This window comes from Cyclopterus lumpus, chromosome 7 (genome assembly GCF_009769545.1).
Source record: "Cyclopterus lumpus isolate fCycLum1 chromosome 7, fCycLum1.pri, whole genome shotgun sequence".
Classification (NCBI taxonomy): domain Eukaryota; kingdom Metazoa; phylum Chordata; class Actinopteri; order Perciformes; family Cyclopteridae; genus Cyclopterus; species Cyclopterus lumpus.
In genome coordinates this window covers 4,231,303-4,253,585 of record NC_046972.1, presented here as the reverse complement: position 1 = coordinate 4,253,585, position 22,283 = coordinate 4,231,303, and the positions used below count along the sequence as shown (strand labels likewise).

The following is a 22,283-nucleotide window of genomic DNA, read 5'->3' as shown; positions in this document are numbered from 1 at the left end:
AGTCCACGTTATTCCTTCAGAGAGAGACTCCACACGGCACACCAGAGGTGGGATGTCAAGCAGCTCCGCTCGACTGTGAGGAGAGCTCCCTCACCACATCAGCTCGTATCTGAGCTCGACTCCTCCGGGTTGAAATCCGAGAAGCCAGGCCCTCCCGCTGCTCCGGCACGGGCGTGGCCCTCCGGAGAGGGCTATAAGAGCCCTCACAGCGGAGCAGGCGAGGCCGGAGGTGGCGAAGCGTACCGATTCTGATGCACCAGTCCCGTACCGTTTACCGGATGTGATCTCTTCGCAAACAACTTCTGATACGGTACGTGTGGCGTGGGATGGTCACGCGACCACGTTGCACTCTCCCATCAGTGGTTTAAAGAGCGCAATAGCTTGCAGGGGACTCTAGTATCTCTGACACTAATTCAGGCACTTAAGGACTCAAACAATGTCCTAACAGCAGTGTTGGAACGCGACCAAACCCCCAGACTAAAGTACAAGAAGAGGTCACCCACGTGCAGGGTTGGCCATTCAGAAGTGATCAGAAGCATGGCTCTCTAACCACAGCATAATACCACCTCTGAGTTGAAGACATGTATTATTATCCCACATTTATTCAGAAATTTCACTTTATTTCTCAATGCATTGCAACAAAGCTGCATTTGTACAGAAAAAAAAACTGTCAACAAGTTTGACAAATGGCTTCAACCTCAAGTACTCCAGCTACATAATCACAGATTCAATTATGATGGATTTTGAAAATAGCTCTTTAGCGTAGCCTTCCTGACCGCTGCGAGGTAAACAAGGCACATCAAGGTATTCATAGTAATGATAATCACATCTTTTCAAATAATAAATAGAACGACTGGAGCCCATTGAAATTAGATCCTGTGAACAGTCTCCTCCATGCAGCTCATGACTTGAATTTAAGCTAGGGTGGGTAATTTTCTTCAAAAACATTTTTGTTACAATTGTTGAAATTCTCTTTACATCCTGACAACAATCAATGAATCAAATGCTCTGACAAAAAAAATACAATGAATCCTGTATCTTATCTTTGGCTGTCGTAGGACTGTAATAACCCCATCCAATCATTTCATTTGCTACCTTTCAGCAATGTGAACTCATTGCAAGTCACCAGAGTCTTCCACAAGCTGCTAGCTTGACAGCTGTGAGTGCTAACAACCGCCAGCTAGCTTTTGAAGTAACCTGGATTCAAAATTATATTATGTGTCCCAATAACCAATACATACACCATAAAATCACATTCAAAAGGCATTTCCATTAATTTATTAAGAAATTAATTAGTTGGACGTTAAAATTAATCAGTAAATCATTTGATAATAAATTTGTCTTTTTAGTTTTCAATCAAAAAGGACAAAACCGTCCTCAAATGTATTTGCTTCTAAAAAATGTGAGTGTTTGCTGCTTTCTCTTTCTAATGTGACAGTACCTGATTATCTTTGGGTTTTTAGACGCATGCAACCTGAGGACCTGAACTCAGGGGTAAGAACATTGTGATAGGCACTTGTTCTGTGTCTTAACTTTAAAAAAATGTATTAATCAAGAAAATTACCTGCAGACATTTTTGATAATGACAATATTTGCTACTTGAGGCCCTACAAACCTCATTGATGTTTCTGGGATAAATTGTAGCAGCAAAGCCATTCACAAAAGAATTGGAATCTGAGGAACTATATTACACATCTATCTATTAATCCAATTTTTACAGGGTGGCAGGCTACATTTTTATGGGAAATAAATTATGTAATCCAAAGGGATACCAGGACCTTTTAAATTCTCGGAAATGTATCCTAAACCGGACACCTCCATAAACAATTTCTACATTTGTCCGTCAGTTTCCTAACGGCTTATTCTGTAGGGGGCCTGTGCCGCTTAACAGAATGCTACAACCCCACCTGCGTGTATTGGGACATATAACAAAGTGAGATAGTCCCACTATGTGACAAGCACCTAGCAAAGAAAAATAACCCAATTCAAGGTGTCAAAGTGTTCCTTTAACACTCTCTCCCTCTCATACATCATACTTTGCTGACACTCGGATATATTAGCTACATTTTCGAAGCTCCCTCAAGGGAGAGCACAACGCGCTCCAGAGATGATGTACAGCTACATTATGAGGCCCAGGCCGGGCCCACAGACATGACCGGTGGAAGAAAAGAAGAACAGCTGAGAGAGTGTTCCCTCTTCTGGTGGCAGTGTGTCCCAACTGTTGTTGTTGTTTTGGACGCTCCAAAGCTTTGACGCCACAGTTCAAAACCATCTGATGGAACAGTTGTAAAGGAGTGAGCAGCATGAAGACGGCCCCTACTTCGGTGGCCCGTGTCGTCAGTGCAGAGTGATTTCCTGTTCCTCGTCTTCGTCTTCGTCTTCAGCAGCCGAATCGCGTCTGTCGTCTCCGTTCTGCCGCAGTAATGGAAACTCGAGCTCTGCGCTCTTGCTGTTGAGCTTCCTTAAAGACGGTCCCTTATCTGGCGGAAAACGAGAAATGAGAATGAGAAAAATGTAACTAACCAGCTAAATGCGTTGTTGTCACACACTTTGCCATTGCCCGATAATCTGTCATTAACACTGATTCACCAGGTTTTGGTCTGATCAGAGGGCGTTGACATTCTTTTATTTCATGACGTAGATTACACTCAGAATTGAACAGTATTATGACCAAATACAATAAAAAAAGAACACCTACTTTTGGAATAATATGTCTTGAGTCCTACGTGCAGTGAAATGCCACACAGACAGATGGCGAATCCCAGCCCATTAAACATGCTCATTGTGTCTCCCATCAGATGTGCTGCCAGAAACAGAGTGCACACCTCCTATAAGAAAACAAGACAATACATGGCATGAAAGAAAGGGTTTATGAGATAAGTCTGAACAAGTCAAAGCCACATGAGGCCTTATGAAGACAAAGAGCTCTTCATGCAGCCAAAAACAAAAGGTGGTTGGGAAGATGAGGAATGGTCCTGAGCAGAAGCAGAGCTGCAAAAATGTCACAGCTTGTCCAATCAGATTGAAGCTGACCCTGAAACTCGGGGCTTGAATGTGTGTATAGCCTCCCATAAGCATAAAAAACATACCACATATCAAACTAAGGCGTGGCATGTTCTCTAGCGTTGTTGGCTTCGTTTGACAGACTGAATCAAAAAGAAAGTTTTTTACCACGCACAATTTCAAAGTACCTTAAAGATCCCCGATATGGATAGTGTGAGGCTTGAGGTCCGGGAGACGAGCAGGAACTCCGAGAAGCCCAAACCGAAGGCCAGCATGCCCCCGATGCTCATTGTAAAGACTGAATACAGGACGGGAGAGAGCTCCGTCCCCCGGAATAACTTTTCTGTGGTACTGAGGCTCAGCCCTGGAAACAAGACAGAAATCTACAATGATGTTTCCCTGTGTAGGTTACATGTCACGTACAGTATGTCCATTTATATTCCAGGATCAACTTAATTAAAGGGCTTATTTATGTACAGTAAGACAGACGCAGCCCTGCTTGAGACGATCATGGTCTACATTGCAACTCGGGGCCGTTTATAGACCGATACATTGGAACAAGACAAGCGGCTGAGAGAAGCATCTTGTCAATGTTAGATCTGCAGCATGTAATGTCAAGCTGATGAGAGTCCTAGTTATATTAAGTTGGTGGCCGTGTGACTAAGATGACCCTGCATATCTTTATGGTTCAGTCATCTTAACACTATGAACATACTTGCGTTAACACAGTCAGGGTCACTGCAGTAACTGCCGCGAAATCACACTATGCACGTTACGATTAGTGGAGCGCAAAGACGTGGAGCTGAGAACTGATCTGCAGCTACTTGTTACATTAGCTAGCAAGAGTAAGAAATTTACGAATATCTAGACATTTAGAGCAGAGTCGTAGGTAGTTGTGTCCCACCTCTGGACAAAAATGCCAACATACATTAGACTAAACCGACACGTGACGCATTGTCCTTGTTCACAGGGGGCATTTGGACATGTCACATCAGGAAAAGCACCGGTGTTAATAACGTTAGCCGCGTCTCCGTTCGGCTCTTACGAGCGAGCATAAACATGCAGATAGGAGTGGAGTACTTGAAGGGTGCTTTGTTTGGTCCAGAGCAGACAAAATGGGACGTGTTCACTCTGACTTCCTCCAAACGAAGTAAGTAAACATGGAGGTTATACAGACTGACGGTTAATTGGGCGGTAATACGTTTATACAGCAATGCTTCCGATGTATTAATGATGTGGTATTTATGTCCGTCGGTGTAACAAAGAGCTCCGAGAAGACGTGCAATTGTTATGATTTTTTTTTTTTAACTGACAAATATTAAATATCAAATCACCCAATAAAATGATCGGCGATGTTGAGAAATGTTTTCCTAATTATAAAAAGACATTCTCCAACAGAGGCCATTCAAAATAGTATTCTCGACTGAGAAATGTAAAAGCACGAGCCACAGAGGCAAAAGCCTGACTGGTCCAGCATGTCCTAGTAAGCTCTGATAAACACTTGGGAGCTGATGGCAATTGCTGGCAATACTTCACACAGGAAGGCACTTGAATATTTGCATATAATGTAGGTGTAGTGGGACACATCCTACAGATAAAATGACCATTAGTCTGTACAGGGAGATAGGGGAGGGATCTTGATGAGTTTCAGTTTACCGCAGTGACAAGAGGTAAGAGACAACAGAGTGACAGATGTCACACAACCACAGATTAAGACTAAACTCACCTTCATTGTACAGGAAGAGGGGAAAGAGGCCGATGAGCATGAGAGGTTGTAGGTGGTACAAAGTGTCTATTGGGTTCTGAAGGCCTGGTGGGGAGCACAGCACGGGAAAGAGAAGATGGAAGAGGAGGAATGTGTGGTTATAAACTTTTAGACCTTTAAAACAGTCACGGCTAAACATCGACGCCTTCTCTTCGCTGTGTGTTTCCATCAGGGCGAGACTAAACTAAGTATTCATCACTTTGCATTTGTATTCTGTGGAGCATCTTTCAAGGATTTCCCAGGAAGCAATCGACTCATTTAAGGTGAGAGGGCCGCCAAGCGCATCACAAAAGGGATGGAAACACGTCAAGTATTGAGCAGCTAACGTGACGTCGTACCGTACGTCACCATTTTTCAATTATATTCTGAATTGCCACTGAACACTGACCCAGCTCTGCTTTCTGCATGAGGACCTGAGTGAGGGTCCAGCGGATCCCGCCTATGAAGGACGCCAGCAGCACCATGATGAAGCCCTCGAGGTTGAACTGGGTCGCCTCGAATGTAAACATAAACAGACCACTGGAGATCAGCAGGACCACCAGGATCAGGTATGGGTTCTGGTGGAAAGGGACAAGAGAGAGAGAGAGAAAGAGAGAGAGAGATGGTGAAATACAGATTTAAAAAAACAGAATAGAAATTACCAGAAGAAATTAGAAGGAAAAAAAGGGAAAAAGGATACTGATGGATAGAAATAGCAACGTTAAAGATATACATGTCCTGTAGCACCTGGCTTTACTAGATATTAAGTGTGACCATATTTGTGACTATCATGTACACATGTCATTATATGTATTAGATTTCCTTTGGCTGCCACGTTGGCATTCCTCAGCTCTCTTCTGTTTATGACCGTAACTGAATTTTCCACAAATAATGGGATCTGTTTATCTTGAATCAGCTGTCCGTGGCTTTGCTGCTTGATATTACAGTATAATCCAGCATTGATATAATATCTATTAACGAATTAGCGAGACATCCCAAACAGGCTTTCAAGTCCTGCTCATGATCATTTTTAGTTAACTTTAAATTTTGCCCAAATTACAGACAGCAGAAGGAACCATTATTTGTGTCTTATGCATTCTGGCGCATTCTCATAAAAAGTCTAAAATAAAACATTTCTCTTCTCACTGAACAAACAACTGGCACTTATTTTAGTTATGCAACTATATGTTAGAATAAGAATGACATAGATATCTATACTTAATCTTGATCAACTTTAAAAAAAGACAGCCAGAAGCTACATCAGTCTTTATACAGACCAAAGAGAATCACAGGGTCCCTCGTAGAATCATTAGCAGGTCCACACAGCAGGAAATTGTGCAGAAAATATATGTATCTGTGGCACTGTAATAATTATAAATCAGAGAAAGCAAAAGGATGTATTTAAAACTCTTTCCTGTGGCCCTTTTTGTTTCTCACGTCAGTACGAAATTATTTCACGTCACCACAACGATAGGTTTACTTTTCCACACATTGTAGTAGAAGTTTTGGGTCACTCACCGGCTCCTCTAGTTTAAAAACCACGGAGAAAAATAGGATAAAGAGCACTGCTGAAGACTTGGTCATGGTGTACCTGGAATGACAGAAAATAAGAGCCACACATAAGAATGGGACAATCCAATAACTGGGTAAATACAATACTGATAACCTTAAGTTTGTGAGTTCATATTGAAGTGGTATCCTCTATTTGAAATAAAAAAATGTAAAAAACAACTTACAAGCTAATGGTGATGAAGAGGAAGCTCCAGTTGGAAAGCCCAATATCCAGTGCTGTTGCCAATGCTGGGGACAGAATTTAGGACTTGTAGCAGACAAAAGACCATGTAATAAATTATGTCCTTGTATCACTATGTTGAGAATAAAGTTGAGATATGCTTTGTAATAATTAAAAATGTCACATTTAACTGAAACACTCATTTTAGGCTTTAATGTGGAAAGCTACATGGGTTGTTTGCTGATTAAACACAAAAACACAAAAGAGAAAATGGTAGTCCAGTCCAAAGTGTCTAGACTCTTCAACTATCTCCTCGGGTGTGCTATAATGTTCAAAGTACTCTTCACGGGAAGCCTCGTCAGTGACTGAAGGTGATAAGAGCTGACCGATCGGTTCTCCTTCTCATTCTTTGTTCTCTAAAGACTTTACGTTCCCTTCAGTCGGGTAAAGCTCTCCGGTACCATCTCACCTGTGGGAGCCACTTTACGGAGGTAGTCCTTCCAGCTCAGAATGATGCGGGGTTTCCCCGTCCAGCACTGCATGGCCCGCCGTGTCAGGGCCGACAGGCAGAAGTTCATGGTGAGGTGAACTAACGTCATGAAGAGGGGATAGTGGAAGCCCTAAACGAGAGAAACGGACGGACAGGGTCACCTAGGATGGCCGAGCGGAGCTAGATGGTCCAGTGTCTTATGGTTTCTCTCTCAAGGTCCTGAACCCTAAGACACTGGGTACCTCCCCCACGACACAACCACTATAACATGTTTGCATTAATCATCCCAAGGAAAACCATGCATGCCCTGAGCAGAGGAACCGTCTTGCTTTAAGAAGTGCTTTAAGAACCCCTTCGCTTACCGTCATCAGCCATTTGTTATAGAAGGTGATGCCTATAGAGAAGACATAGTAAAGGAGGACTAATCCAACAGTGCGAAGCCCCCGGCAGAAGGACTGGACAGGGCACGCCATAAAGGGCTGTAAGCCAGGAGCGGCGGTCCAGAGAAGGCAGCTACCATAGAGAGGTCCTCTCCGAACTGGATCTGCACCCCGTCCCGACACCCATAGGGGATTCCTTCAGGAGGAGGAGGGACGGTGTGCGGAGCAGAAGAGAGGGGGACACGGTTAGGGGTTGGTTTAATTTGTGTATAGTAATTAGAAAAGAATAGTTATAAACAAGCCAGCTGCAATGTGATCTTAATTGTAACATTAGCTCCGGTTAGACGAGCACCATCTGCTACCGTTAGCCCACGTCAGCAAGACCTGACCTAGCTAGTACTAACCCCGTTAGCCAACTAACCGACCAACTAGTATCAACCAGGGACGGGCATTATTAATGAGACAGCAGTGACCTAACCTAACGTTAGGCGATGAGCTCACCGTCGGCGTCACTCACCATATGGTTGTATAAGTTTGACAGGTCCCGTTGTTTACTCAGTCAGTCACGTTTACCACCATTAGCTCGCTTGTTGTGTAAAACGGTGTGACTTGTTACTTTCCACGCCGCTTCACTCTAAAATGAAGACACGAGCACGAAGATCTCTTGACGCTAAAGTCCGCTCGCGCTCTGCAACTGGTGACAGTGCGTTTTTATTGTACCCGTGACGTCACGTGTGGTCTTCGTCCAGTCTCCACCCACACGCTGAACTCCGGAGACCAAACGTTTGTTCTCCGTCTACAAGGCGCGTGCGTTGTAACTTTAGACCTCGCTGGAGTCCGCGTGAAGCATTCTTGAATTCGGCTGCCACCTTAGCGCGCGCAGAAGCAGCATTGGAGCAATGTGTGTGGGCTTTTCTGTTTTCCGTTACCCACGCGCCGTGGAGCTTTGCACGAAAACAAGACGCACGAAGCGCCACACATCGATGAAGATGTGGTTTCATCAAGTGGACACACACACACACACGCGCATGCGCGCGGACTGTTTAGTGAATGTGCAATGCATGTTAACGTTAGCTAGACGGTGAGCGATAGAGGCGCGCGCACGTTAAACTCATCTTTTTTAACTGAGTTTGGCCTTTCTGTGTCTCCACACATTCTCGCGCGTGCAATCAGCAACTACAAAAAGCGAAAGCTTCGCGATGAGATGCACCTACCGTCAGTCGTGTTGGCTGAGTAACGTACTTTGTGTAACGTTGTGCAGAAATTACTCGGGGATAAGAGTTGAAGGGAAGTTACCACAAGGGGCGGTATTTCCTACAGCTATCTCCAAAGTACTTCCGCAGTCGAGGAAACCGAGGCGGAAGTCAACAAAGACCTCAGCTTGTTGTGTCCCTGCGCTGAGCGGCCAGGTAACACGTTTGTCTCTTGATAAAGTAGTCCGTCTAGCCGCATGTGACCTGCTGCTCCGCGGCCAGGTGTATAAGTGAAACCAACCCGTCCGCGTGGTTCTTTTTCTTCTTTTCAGCAGAATGGCGGAGGAGGAGGACGAGGCCGGATACGACGAGGAGTTGGACGACGGGTCCGGCGGAGTGGACGTCGGCGGCCACGGGAAGAGGAAGAGGCTCTTCTCCAAGGAGCTCCGGTGCATGATGTACGGTTTCGGGGACGACCAGAACCCGTACACGGAGTCCGTCGACATCCTGGAGGACCTGGTGATCGAGTTCATCACGGAGATGACCCACAAAGCCATGTCCATCGGGCGCCAGGGCCGTGTGCAGGTGGAGGACATCGTTTTCCTCATCCGCAAGGACCCCAGGAAGTTCGCCAGAGTCAAAGACCTGCTGACCATGAACGAAGAGCTGAAGAGAGCCCGCAAAGCTTTCGACGAAGCGAATTATGGCTCATAACACCACCCCTCTTTTTTTTCTTCTTTTTTTTTTTAATTGTTAAACTAAATAGTTAAATTGCAAACATCTGTTATTGAGGGGGTTGATTTGCCGTTAGTGATGGTGTCTGGGACTGTCAATAAAAGTCTCATATTGGTTTAACACGCCCAGTCTGTCATATTCTTTTCTAGTACCAGATCTGGACCGTGATGGTTACAGTCTCAGAGTAGCAGGATCAGAACATTGCATGAGCCCCAGACAGTGTGCAGCCACAGTCGTGTCTTACCTCAACATGGTAGATGTATATAAGATCTTGAAACAGAACGTAGCTGTTTTTGCTATAAGAGCAAAACACAGCTACCTTCTGTTTCAAGCTTTTAATGCAAATTGTTGGCTTCTTTCTCGATTGCAAATTTAATACCGAGTGCTAGTTGGGCAAAACAACGGTTAAACATGTCCTCTTTTACTATGGATCAAGGGTGATGGAAAATCTTTACTGTTTTCTGACATTTTATAGATACAAACATAATAATCTGTCGATCAGTCGCTACTGAAAATAACATGACATTTGAGAATTGTTCATGCTGAGAATTATGCATGCTTGAATATTAAACTGCATGATGACAGTCTGGAAACTTCCAGACCGCTGTGTCGCTTGCGGGGAAAAAAGCAATTTTCTTCAAACAAGATGGACACAAATAAGAAACAAACAGATTTTATTGATATTCCTCAAAACGTTTTTTTACACGGACCATAAATATGACAGACCAACTACAAGTGAGCATGAGTTAATTCATTTATTCTGTTCAAGCGAGTTACGTCTTTGTACAGTGAAGTGGTTGACTGAATTGGTCTAAGCAGCAGGTAACAGGCTGCCGTTCCATCGAGATCTACTTCTAGATCAGATCTTTACCGGGGCATGGGGGGCTCGCTGATGTCGGGGTACGGTGTCAGCTCAGTATCCACGGGCTGTCTGCATTCACAAGAGAGCGAGTGACTGAAGCACCCACGCCCTCCCAGTGACCCCTGCCGGGTGCCCTAGCTGTCTGTTCAGGATGTCTATAAGGGTGGAGAGGAGAGGCAGTGGACAGGAGGGAGTGGGTTTGGGAGGGGGATTCAGAATGGGGGTTCACAGGGAGGAGGAAGAGGAGGAATGTCCACAAGTCTTTCTGGTTTTACTGCACATTCTCCATCATCTTGAGGAATTCTGGGGAAGGGAAGAGAGATGGGACGGTGTCATTGAGACGGGAGGTTCCAGTTACAAACTGAAAATTATCGTTCCAAATATTTTCAGTAACTTCTACAACAGAAATCTGAACATCGTGTAACGCCAGGTTTCAAAATGATTGTTCAATTCTGTTGACATAGTAGAGTTGAATGCTTTTACAGTGGGGGTTTTATATATCTTGTTTTATCATTCAATAAATCAGAAGGAAACAAAACCTCAACAGCCAAACAACAAAAAGTAATAACATTTTCTATTAATCAGACTAAGAACGATAGATGAACCTTTCAAATGAAATCTTAAATTGCTCGACATTCTTTAGAGTGCCACAGACACTTTCTAAGTCCTTCAAGGCACAACACCTAACTGGAAACATGACACCATAACACGTCCACCATCATCATCATCACCACCATGCACGCACCGTCAAAGTCCAGCATGCCGTCTGAGTTCTTGTCTCCGTCCTTCATCAGCTCATCGATCTCGTCCTCTGAGACGGGCTCTCCGGTGCTGCGGATGATTTGGGCAAACTCCTCTCTGTCGATGTAGCCGTCGCCGTTCCTGTACACAAACGTACGGATGTACACATGTCGGAAACGTGAGCAAATAACAACACTATAAACACAAATAGCGATATCAGAAAGAAGATGAGTACAGCATTACTGCGTGAAACCACGCTCTATGTGGACGGCGTGACGTACTTGTCGAAGATACGGAAGCACTCCGCCAACTCTTCCTCGCTCTTGCCGGCCTGGTCCTCCTTGAGCAGCCTCACCATCATGACCAAGAACTCCTCGAAGTCGATGGTGCCGCTACCTGAGAGTACAAAGGTGCCATGTAACCGATTAACTATACGGATAATAGGGAACACATGGGGATACGTTATTCCCGATCATTGATGATTATAATGATAATTGAAACGCAAAACCGGACAAAGGGTCTGCTGATGGGGTCAATATTCTCTCGTTGCGCATGTGCGCCATCGTCTTTTGCGCACAGTTTTACGCACGAACAATGAAAGGAAACACATGGAGATAAGTTATTCCCGATCGTTATAATATAATTATTTGTATAATTGTAAACAAAATCAAGACGAATTGTCTGCTGGTGGGGGGGTCAATGTTCTCTCTTTACGCATGCGCGCTGAAGCAACGCCGAATCACAGATGTGGAATACAAATTTAAAAAAGCTCTGATTGCGCACAACGTGGGCCGCTGTGTCGCCGTCACGCCGCGTCATCCGTCGCTCACCATCCTCATCGACCTCCTCGATGATCTCATCCAACTCCTCTCTCGTGGGGTTCTGGCCCAGCATCCTCATCACCTGGCCCAACTCCTTGGTGCTGATGTCGCCGCCACCGTCGGTGTCGAACATGTCGAAGGCGGCCTTGAACTCTGGAGGAGGAAGAGATGTAAGACCGGGGCTCCTCACTCAAAATATTTGAAACAACGCATTGTGTCACCACGGTGATGACGTGATGACCGCTTTGCTTTGAATAAACAACACAGGGGCTGATGATCTAGAACAATATGCCCTTTCTACACGAGCTGGTGGAATTAGAGGCGAGGCCACTGAAAACAACCGTCACCATGCCATTTGATTGGTACTCCATTACATTACTGGTTCCAAGGCCCGGCATCGAGAATGCCAAAGTAACGCGTTACTGTTGCCTGTACTCACCAGCCAGCATTTCCTCGCTCAGGTAGGAGCGGGCCTCTTGTTGCGCGTCAGTCTGGAAGAAAACATACCACTCACTTACTCCACAGGCCTAATGATGATTAAACCACACATTACTGAGCCAACATACATATTTACATTTTTAAAAAATATTTTTTTTTAAGGAATATTACTAACAGCATTGTCAGCGTTTACAACATCACCAAAGCTTCAAGGTACATGAAGTTACAGATGACAGTAATATGATACAGAATGATCATTTACTGTGTTGGTGATGACGACATGCTTTCACGCGTCGTGGTGCGCGTCTCGAGCTCAGTGAAAATGAGTCCGGCTATTTTCAGGCTCAACACATTAAGATCGCTGTATATGGCCCGCAGACACCTAATCCTCGGGAATCTGTCGCCTCAGCACAATCCGCACCTTCCCAGCTGACACCCAGCTCCCCGTCTCGACTTCCTATCGCCAGCAGGAATAATTGAAATAGACGGCTGACTCTAATCTTCTTCTTTTTTTTTTTTTTGGTGCCTTTATTATGAATTCTATTTCAATAAACTAAAACTAAGTGTAAATATATAAACTCTAAAAATGTAGTATTCCGTGAAGGAAAAAAAAAGAAAAGCAATTTGAAGGGAAGTTGACAGATTCACATCGAGACCTCATCAAAGAAAACATGCTTCTCAACAACTCAGCCGATAAAAAAAAAGAGTTAGACTTTTATGTCGTTATTACCCAATCCATAAATCCTCATGCTCGTCATTATTTGCGTGACAACGAACTTTTTTTTTTGCACGATTTCTTGCTCTTACCATGTTTGTGGATTAGCTTTTTCCCTCCCCAGATATCCAAGGAAAAAAATGCCCAAAAGAAGTGGTCAATCCGTGTGCACCCCAACAGAGAGACTAGACGCCAAGTGAAGATTCAGACACACTTTAAACGGGACGGTCAGGTCCCGCCCCCTTCCTCTCACAGGCCTCCAGATTTAGTATCCTGAACTTTTAGGGTTCTGGGGCCACGGCAAGCCAATCACACCTTGGAGGGGAGAAGCACCTTGTTTCTTTGAGTTGGGTTGAGAAAGTAAATGATGTCAATTCTGAGGGTTTGTGTGTGTGTGTGTGTGTGTGTTTCAATAATGGAGATGCAGCTTTTAGGGAGAAAGCAAAGAGGATATTTCATTCTGTGAAAGGGTCCACACTTGAAAAGCAGAATACATTTACAAAAAGCCAATTCATTCATTAGGTTGCTCCCTATATGGCCTCTGTTGCTCCTAAAATAACATTTAAAAAATAAATAACAATGCAACTAAAGATCTTAGGCCTTGTAAATACAAGACAGTGGTGGAGGAGTCTAAGATTTTAAAATGGGCTATTGGTTTTGTGATGATGATGAGTCAATCTGGGCGTGAAACCCAAAACCGGGTGAGAAATGCTGTGGAGCCTGATTAACAAAAGCATGAAGACATGCACGGCAAAATAATTTGCAGAGATGTACAAGGAGGAAGTGGATTTATTTGGAAAGCACACAGAACAGGGTGGTGCAGGTATTTAGTTTAGAAGACGAGGAGGAGGAGGAGGAGAAGGAGGAGGAGGAGGGGGTTAAGCTAAGTGGTGTAGCATTTCTGGAGAAGCAGCAGCTGCCAAAGTGGACAGCTGGCTCAACGGAGGCGAGTCTTCGTCTTAAAAGGGTTGAACGGATATTTATAGGATTCCTCACCCAGCCCCTGGGTTTCATATGAGAAGGGGGCATATGTGGGAGGGGGCGGGGGGTAGGACGTCTCAGAAACAACATCATATTATCAGAATTGCACAAGGATTTATAGTATTTCAAGTTTGCTCTCAGCAGATCCCTCATCAGACAGGATGAGCTTGATCTTCTCTCTGAGGACGGGTGACCAAGGAATGTAGAGCTGGTCCTCGCTACTGGACGTTCTCCATCATCTTCAGAAACTCTGGGGAGACAAGAAGAAGGTCAACGGTCAACCAACCACCAACACACAGATCCATCACATGAACTCAACCACTGAACAGATGAATTGTGGGCTGCAAAGTGTGTGTGTGCGTGCGTGTGTGTGTGAAACAAAACCTCTAAAATTCTATGTTCCTGTCACTTCTCATATCACACACACACACACACACACACACACACATACACATACTCACACACACACACACACACACACACACACACTCACACACTCACACACACACACACACACTCTAAATAGGTGGCAAAGGTGAGATTTGATGGTTGTGCTATCAGACTCTAAACATTCCTCTGATAAGAGGCCTTTATAGTAAATGAGGCAACCAAAAACTCTGTTATTACCAGGGAATTTTATAATATGAAGGAATACGCCTTGCATTCTGGGAAATATGTGTATTACCAAGAGTGGAGGTGAAATGTGAAGATGAGATTGACATCAACGCAGACATACATTTGTATATCCATCATTTATCTTCTGTCTTTTTTTTATTTTACTTCTAAGTTGATGTTGTATGTTACTTATTTTTGTGACCTTTTTCAAGGTTATGATCTTTAAACAGAAAGAGAGCTTGAAACCACTCTTAAATCTGTTATCTTAGAACAACATAAAGATTGTAAACAGATGGAAACATTTGACAGCTGCACCTTCTCGTGTTACTCTGAAAACGAGTGTGAATAAGTATCACAGGGCACTGTAACAGTATAACAGTAAAACATAACTGACATTTTTAATAATAAGAAAAGATTTACAATTTCAAACATCCTTGCACTTCTTTTCTTCTCTTATTAAAATACACTTGCCACTTTTATTTTAACATATATACTTGTTTTAAAGTACTGTTATCTGTTTCTTGTTTACCATATTTATCTATTATTGCTCTTTAGTTTATTGATTTTATTATTTTATTATACTTTTAGATTGTTATTCTATGCCTGTTTATGGTTATGCACCTTTCACCGAGTCAAATAAACACTTCTGATTCTGATTCTGATTCTGATTCTCAAAACGTTGTTAGCGGATGTGGAAGTCCGGTCTCTCCCTCTGATCATATCTGCCCACATTATGGAAGACACTGCGTCGTCCAGCGGAGAGAAGAAACTCTTCTGGCCCGATCTTACCATCAAAATCAATCTTTCCGTCTTTGTTTGTGTCTCCTTCGCCGAACATCTCGTCGATGTCCTCCTCTACCACCGGCTCTCCGGTGAGATGGAGGATCTCTCCAAACTCCTCCCGGTCGACGAAACCATCTCCGTTCCTGAGGATGAGAAGCAATATCAAATGAAGACTTACGGAAACCAATCTCTCGCCTCCCAGCTCTCCTGGATCACCACGTCAACACACACACACATATACACACACACACACACACACACACACACACACACACACACACACACACACACACACACACACACACCTGTCCACGTGTTACGGTTTAAACTGTGGTCCATATTTTGTGAGGAAGCTGGTATTTTTTTTTTAGATTAATAAAAGGGGAAGTGAACACAATCAGAGAATTGGTTTAGGGTGGGAAAGGTGAGATTTGAAGGTTGTCCTATCAGACTCTAAACATTCCTCTGATAAGAGGCCTTATAGTAAATAATGACGTAACCAAAAACATAGAACTTCAGTTCCCCTCGTCCGGCTGTCCGGCCCTCAGTTCTACTGTTGTGGTTCACTCTCAGTTCTCATAGTGTTGTCTTTGGCTACAGCAGGTCAGCTGTTCTCTGTGAAAAAGCTCTTAAATAAACCCACCATACTCTACCGGCTCAGGGACTGAGACCAAACATTGTACATTGGACTTTTTCGACCGATATTGTTGCTCCGTAACTGCCGGATTTGTGAATAAAAAGCGGTTTGGCGACAAGTTTGCCAGAATAACTTATAGGGCGATGATTTGTCATGGTTCAAAATGAAGGAAAGAAAATACAGTTATCGCAGATTTAAGGATAATTGTAACAATTATCCAACAATGGTGAGAATGTATACAGTACTAAAAGGTAATGGTCAAAATATTTTCAAAACGTAGCTCATTCAGATGTGAAGTTATCCGATGCTTTGTCAATAGTATCTACGGATAAAGTTTGTGTTCAAAAAAGGTTCTAAGGGCCATAAGAATGTTGCCTATTTCTTAAAAAGTCTATTTACAGCACAAGAGTAAATAAGTGTAAACTCTGACTGCGGTAACACGTGGTAGTTTGGGTCGGTATTGCGAGTCTTACTTGTCAAAAATACGGAAGCATTCTGAAAGCTCTTCTTCACTCTTTCCAGCCTGGTCCTCCTTGAGCTGTTGCACCATCATGACCAAGAACTCCTCGAAGTCGATGGTACCGCTGCCTGAGGAGAGAAGGGGGTGGGGGGGGGGGGGGGTGGTGGTGGGGGGGGGGGGGGGGGGGGTGAGACACGAGTCCCATCTCCTCTCTCGCGGTCATTTGGTTATTGCATCCTCTATAGGATATGTTCTCTCTCACAGGTCATCCGACATTAAGTACAATACCTCATTTTGGAATATCTCTTGAAGATTCAAGGGTCATATACAACTCAGCTTGTTCTCATGGCGGCCTTGTTGTATAGAATTGATGCTAACGCGAGTGGAAATACGTAATTATGCCTCTTCTGGACTGAAAAAAAGAACCAGGGACAACCAAATGCCTTTTCTACAATGAGCTCACCGTCCTCATCCACCTCCTCAATGATGGCATCCAGCTCCTCCCTCGACGGGTTCTGACCCAGCATCCTCATCACCTGCCCCAACTCCTTGGTGCTGATGTCACCGCCACCGTCAGTGTCGAACATGTCGAATGCAGCCTTGAACTCTGGATGAGAGAAGGAAATACATCAAAATTGGGAAAATTCTAAACTGGCAAAACAAAAATGTCTGGATCTCGTGTTTTCAAGGTCGGGCCAAATAGAACAATCAAACGATGGAAGTATGAGGAAAGACTTTCATAAAACAATGTTCATAGCTGCTCATTCATTGATCTGCCACTCCTCTTGGAACCGGCTTCAGTAGCGTGTGATCTGCTAACTTATTGAAGTAATGAATAATTACTGAAGGACTCACCTGCAATCATCTCCTCAGTCAGGAAGGAGCGGGCATCGCTTTGGGCGTCAGTGGGCTTAAGGGAGGCGAATGGAAAGAGGTGGAAGATTGAAAGGAGAGGTGGTTAGAGAGGGAGAAGGTATTATTCCTCATCAGTATTATTCAGGTGCTATCATTGACAAAGTGACAGCCAATGACTGGAAATAGCCTTGTGTCAGGTAAGACATGTTTGATCCTCTGCCAACTGTCTGCACTTGTTGAATCACGGTTCTCAAAGGGGAACGCCACCCCCTCCCCACATCTAGGGCTTTTGTTTGATCGGAAGGACGTGGGAGACTTTGCAGACTGTTGAGGTTTGACACTCAAACTGGTTTTATTCTCTGCTGTCGCCGTCGGATCCAACAACATTCCCACTGGGAGTTGTTCTCCAACTATTACCATATTTTCCAGTTTGTTCTCATATCCGAACATGCCACCTGATGACATCACAACTTCACAATGCACTGTAGGTCGTACATCCAATAGGACTCTTTCAGGACGGTGCTAGCGTCTTGCTTTTAGACGTCTGTACACATGACATCTATTGTACTGCTGTCCATCCTGATAGAGGGATCCTCTTCTGTTGCTCTCCCGAAGGTTTCTTCCTTTTTCGCCCCGTTGAAGTTTTTTTGGGGGGAGTTTTTCCTGAACCGATGTGAGGATGCTGAGGAACCAGGACAGGTGACGTAGAGTAAACAACGTCCTCATTGGGAGGAGGTCAGGGTGAATGGGGGAGGGGCTAAAATCATAAGACTTTCACCCAAGAGGCGGCTTTAGTTAATGCCAATTGAATTACAATAATCATATTAAACTGTCGTTAAATGTTGCCCGTGGTCGTCCAGGAGGACAGTAAATTATTTCCCCACTCCGCTTGACAGAACCTCATCAATAACCGCAAAATATCAAAGGTCACACAAACCCACTCATTAGTTCACTATAAAGCTATTTGGGAGAGGATTAGAGAGGGATTTTCTCAAGGTGAATGTCCTAAATTAGGACACTCGGAGAAGGCCGCAGGTCTTCTCACTTTACTCAGCTGCGTGCTTCCTATCTTTAGTAACTCAGATCTAAAGATCAAACAAAATCACATCTGTCCGTAAACAAATGACAAAGAGGAGGCAAAAGTTGGACATAAACAGAAGTCCTCAACAGCACGCTACGAGTCAGCAGAATATGTCCGTCTGTAGCAAGCCTCATAAAAGAGGCAATCCCAAGAGATAAAACACAGAAATCCATCTGATCACCCAGCTGTGCTGCAGATGAGGACTTGCTGGATGACCGTGTAGCTTTTTTTTCTCTCTTTCGCTTCAGATAATAATATCCATCTTCTGCCATCTGGCTTTTATCCTCACCAGTTGACAACAAAAGCAAATCCTCAGAGATTCATCAAAACTAACTTTGCATCTCGTTTCCCTGCTCCTCAGTTTTCTTACCATGGCGGCCGGCTGTGCTGAACAACAGACACCAGTAAAAGAAAACGTCAGACGTCGGGTAAAGTCTCCCTGCAACACAGTTCAGGCGGCTTTACTCCCCTCCATAAGTACCCCCTGGTCCCGCTACACTCCGCAGACAGGAGACAGCCAATCAAATCCGACTTTAGTTTGTGCCCTCTTCTCCATCTCCCGACGGACATCCCCTTGTGTGGCACTCTCCCCAATCCCCCATATTTAGATAACGGACAAGCTTAGTGACATTTATTCAGAGGGAAAAAAAGAAAAGATAACACAGTGCAGGCATCAGGCAGCTGGAGGCTATTTTGGCAGAGGATCAACTGAGCATCTCACTGGAGACGGACACGCACAGATCAACACCTCCCAGCATGCACAGATTCTCTGTCCCTTTCGCAGTGTCCGTTAACACATCTATCTGCCCGTCCTCACTGCTGCGGACTTGCCCTTGCACTTATGACATCTATAATTTAAGAGGCGCGCACATGTACTTGTAATCTCACACCCCGTACCCCTCTTTTACCTATTGGTTTGTCTCCCCGTCAACAAGTAAACAAACAAAAGACTCTCGTGTACATCTGGACCAGGTGTTCCCAAAGGTTTTCATGCGACAGCCCCCAAAACAGCATTATGGCCGGGGTCGGTGGGTGGGTGGGGTTTTTGAAAAACCATTGACGATACTACGGCAAAGTCCACAAAATAATAATGAATAGATAACACATCACATCAAGACTGAATATTTTGGTTTTCCATGATAAGCACATGTTTGTCAGTTCCGATTAACAACATTCGACATGCGTTGTGTGTGCGTCTGTGTGCGTCTGTGTGTCTGTGTGTGTGTCTGCCCATTGTGCAGTTAGCATTGGCTAGCTAGCCAGATGCTTGCAACTAACTTTTAGCTCAATGTCAGTAGTGATTGTTGTTTTGACTGGCAGGCAAATATGTAATTTATTGTTATAGATTATATTTTAAAGTATTTTATAGACCATTTTGGTGCAGTGTTACACAGGGGTTAACGTTGTAACCACAACAGAACCGCAAAAAGACTACTTGGTTATGCTTAGGCAACACAACCACTCAGTTTGGTTGAATTGTGTTAAATGAAGTACATTTGTTCTGTTATTTCAGTTGAGCATTTCAATTGAAATGAGTCAAAGTGGAATTTTGGTTTGGCGGCACGTCACGAATGGCATCTGGCGTAAAATGTCACAAGTCTTGCAGGTACAAAAACTGCAATGTTGACTCGATGACGGCACTAGATGGGGAGCTGATGGATCACTTAGGTTCTTACTATTCTTCTTGAGGGGAACGTGAATGTCTGAGCCAAAGTTCATGGCAATCCATTGGGTGAGATTCTTTAGTTAGAACCAAAGTGGGGAACTGACAGACCTCCCTTGCGTGGGTCACAAAACAAACACTATAAATAGAACAAAGAATGAGGAGTTTTATTTGTAGGTTAGATGCCCTCTGATATCAAATGCACATTTGCAAGGATTCCTTTTCCACTTCAGACCACCAGGTCAGCTGACAGACGTGTCGATCCCGGAGTCTCTGCTGTTCTTCGTCCACACTGGAATTTTAAGCAGTAAGGCTCTGCAGTTTCTCAATTCTTTCACTGGAAATCTATTTATGCCCGGTCTCATTGGCTTGGAAACAAGAGCAGCTGTGGTATAGCCGTCATGCTGAAGAGTCTGTCTTTTGGCAGAAGCTCCAGGAGGCCTACCCCTTGCTTTGTAAAGTACCCGGCAACCAAAATGCTGCGTTCTGCTCACACTGCAAGAGTGGAAAGGCCGATATAAAAGATCCTATTAAGACGGCCAGTTAGCGATATGCAATAGCTAACAGAGAATGTTTCAAAGCCTGCACTTGTGCACACTGGTAACCTTGTGTTTAGTTTCAAAAGGTATATGACAACCAATAAATATGCAATGACATCCTTGTGTTTTGTGTTCACTAGTGTTATTTTCAAATAAACTATATTTTGGTGGATTTTAGGAGACCAAACCTCATTTATTTGAGGCTCTGTCCATAGTGCTGAAAGATGCGCTCGGTAGGTCTGCTAAGCTCTGAAATAATAGTCACCCATAATGATGAAAAAGCCTGCATGCACATAAAGGTGCGGTACACTTGGGACCCCCGGTCTGGGAGGTGGAGACTTTTATTTAGAGGTTTTTAATTGCAGCTAAGAAATTAAAAAATACTTTAAATAAAGAGAAGGTTGGTGGACGTCATGGATGTGGATGAATCAAATATATTACATTGAGTTAGCCCGAAATGGATGTCAGCACTTTGGTTCTGTATGTAATTATGTAATGATAAATATGAATAATACACATTTCTTATTAGTTGTCTTGAGATAATTAAATTAAAGTTGCATTAATCTGTTTATGGTCATTTGGGAACAAAATAAGGCAAAAGAACCACCAAATCACAATGTTCAATATCAGTGGAGATGTTGGTTGTTCAATTTACAAATATGCTGTTTATATATCATTTTCCGACATGATTTAATTTTGTAGAATTAATTCATATTCAAACCTACTTGGGTACAATATATCAGGCCTATGTCAGTGAGTGAGTGAGTTCGACCTTCTCGTTAATATTTCCAGTAACACAAACCATTTGCATTACCAATTCAGCACAAAATAAATGGAAAATAAAATACAAATCAGAATCAAGACACATTCTGTACAGAATAACACATATTCACACTGTCATAGTTTAGCCACGGGCAATTTCGGCTGCACATTCAGCTCAAACAGCATGCTAATTGACACGTCAACATAGGTTTAAGTCACCAAAGCCTGGTTTAAAACTCTGTTTAAACAGAATCCAGCAACGTGGACAGAAGGTGAACACAAAATATTGAGAAAAAATGGTTGTTACCGCTGCGCTTGCTAAATTAACAGAACCGTCACAAAATAAAATAGCAAAATCAACAGTGTGAACTACTATATATTTGTTTTCGGTGGAAGCAGAACATGTCAGCTAACGCTGGCTAGCATGTTTGGTTTGTTTGTTTTGTAAAATGGCCAAAGGAAATACGCGTTTCTCTGAATATGTACAGTCACTCAGTATCTGTGACCTCGAGTGTTATTTGAGAAAGTTAACATTAAACAAAGAGACCTTATTGTCCGACCCCATGCCGCTAGCAGAGTACTTTTTCATGGGGAAAGCAGCCGGACTTGACCGCTGGCTAGGTAGCTAGCTAGCTTGTTCATCTCCAGTTGGCTCTTCAGAGCTCCTGACCTACAAAATTATAAATGATATGCAACAAGCACAATCATATCACAATTTATATTGGAAAACAAAGTCTTTAAATAAGATAAGAGATCATCTGCTGTACCAATCAATACCTATCTACTTCTGCTCACTAACGTTAATAGCTTTACTGGTGGTTAACATTCTTCAAGCCTTTCTTAATTGCTGTTGTACAGTTTTTCTTTTGTCTGTTATTCTTCTTCTGTTCAGATAAATGCAGAACGTATTGTAATACCGCTATCCCCTGAAGTCCATATGTGCAATCTGACAAGCTGCTGAAGATATTTGTAATAAGAGGATGAAGGGTGGAAGTCAAGTAAGACTGCATTCTGAAAAATTCTGAAAATAATTAAATGATAAAAAATGCCTCT

The 22,283-nt window shown here is 43.5% G+C and overlaps 4 protein-coding genes across 6 annotated transcripts; 1 reads left to right on the top strand and 3 right to left on the bottom strand.

Annotated features, from left to right (window-relative positions):
* Positions 1–591: 591 nt before the first annotated feature.
* On the bottom strand, positions 592–8,671 carry slc35c2 (solute carrier family 35 member C2). Of its 2 annotated transcripts, none has more exons than XM_034536779.1 (10): positions 7,867–8,371; positions 7,332–7,545; positions 6,949–7,099; positions 6,484–6,547; positions 6,266–6,338; positions 5,157–5,325; positions 4,730–4,813; positions 3,192–3,367; positions 2,699–2,828; positions 592–2,480 (listed from the first exon to the last, which is right to left on the bottom strand). In XM_034536779.1, exons 2-10 carry the CDS (start codon positions 7,440–7,442, stop codon positions 2,338–2,340), a joined length of 1,101 nt encoding a protein of 366 aa, XP_034392670.1. In that variant the 5' UTR covers positions 7,443–7,545; positions 7,867–8,371; the 3' UTR covers positions 592–2,337. The 2 variants fall into 2 exon arrangements, with proteins under 2 accessions (XP_034392670.1, XP_034392671.1); XM_034536780.1 differs by lacking the exon at positions 7,867–8,371 and adding an exon at positions 8,564–8,671 and having other exon boundaries at positions 613–2,480.
* On the top strand, positions 8,133–9,399 carry taf13 (TATA-box binding protein associated factor 13). 2 transcript variants are annotated; one of them, XM_034536785.1, is made up of 3 exons: positions 8,133–8,250; positions 8,682–8,758; positions 8,878–9,399. In XM_034536785.1, the coding sequence occupies exon 3, from the start codon at positions 8,879–8,881 to the stop codon at positions 9,254–9,256; it is 378 nt and encodes a 125-aa protein (XP_034392676.1). In that variant the 5' UTR covers positions 8,133–8,250; positions 8,682–8,758; position 8,878; the 3' UTR covers positions 9,257–9,399. The 2 variants fall into 2 exon arrangements, with proteins under 2 accessions (XP_034392676.1, XP_034392675.1); XM_034536784.1 differs by having other exon boundaries at positions 8,136–8,250; positions 8,875–9,399.
* Positions 9,400–10,017: 618 nt separating this feature from the next.
* tnnc2 (troponin C type 2 (fast)) lies at positions 10,018–13,085 on the bottom strand. Its single transcript, XM_034536783.1, has 6 exons — positions 12,947–13,085; positions 12,141–12,192; positions 11,711–11,854; positions 11,162–11,276; positions 10,885–11,021; positions 10,018–10,442 (listed from the first exon to the last, which is right to left on the bottom strand). The coding sequence occupies exons 1-6, from the start codon at positions 12,947–12,949 to the stop codon at positions 10,411–10,413; spliced, it is 483 nt and encodes a 160-aa protein (XP_034392674.1). The 5' UTR covers positions 12,950–13,085; the 3' UTR covers positions 10,018–10,410.
* Positions 13,086–14,025: 940 nt separating this feature from the next.
* On the bottom strand, positions 14,026–17,650 carry si:rp71-17i16.4 (troponin C, skeletal muscle). Its single transcript, XM_034537441.1, has 6 exons — positions 17,603–17,650; positions 17,186–17,240; positions 16,794–16,937; positions 16,344–16,458; positions 15,240–15,376; positions 14,026–14,085 (listed from the first exon to the last, which is right to left on the bottom strand). The coding sequence occupies exons 1-6, from the start codon at positions 17,648–17,650 to the stop codon at positions 14,054–14,056; spliced, it is 531 nt and encodes a 176-aa protein (XP_034393332.1). The 3' UTR covers positions 14,026–14,053.
* Positions 17,651–22,283: the final 4,633 nt, after the last annotated feature.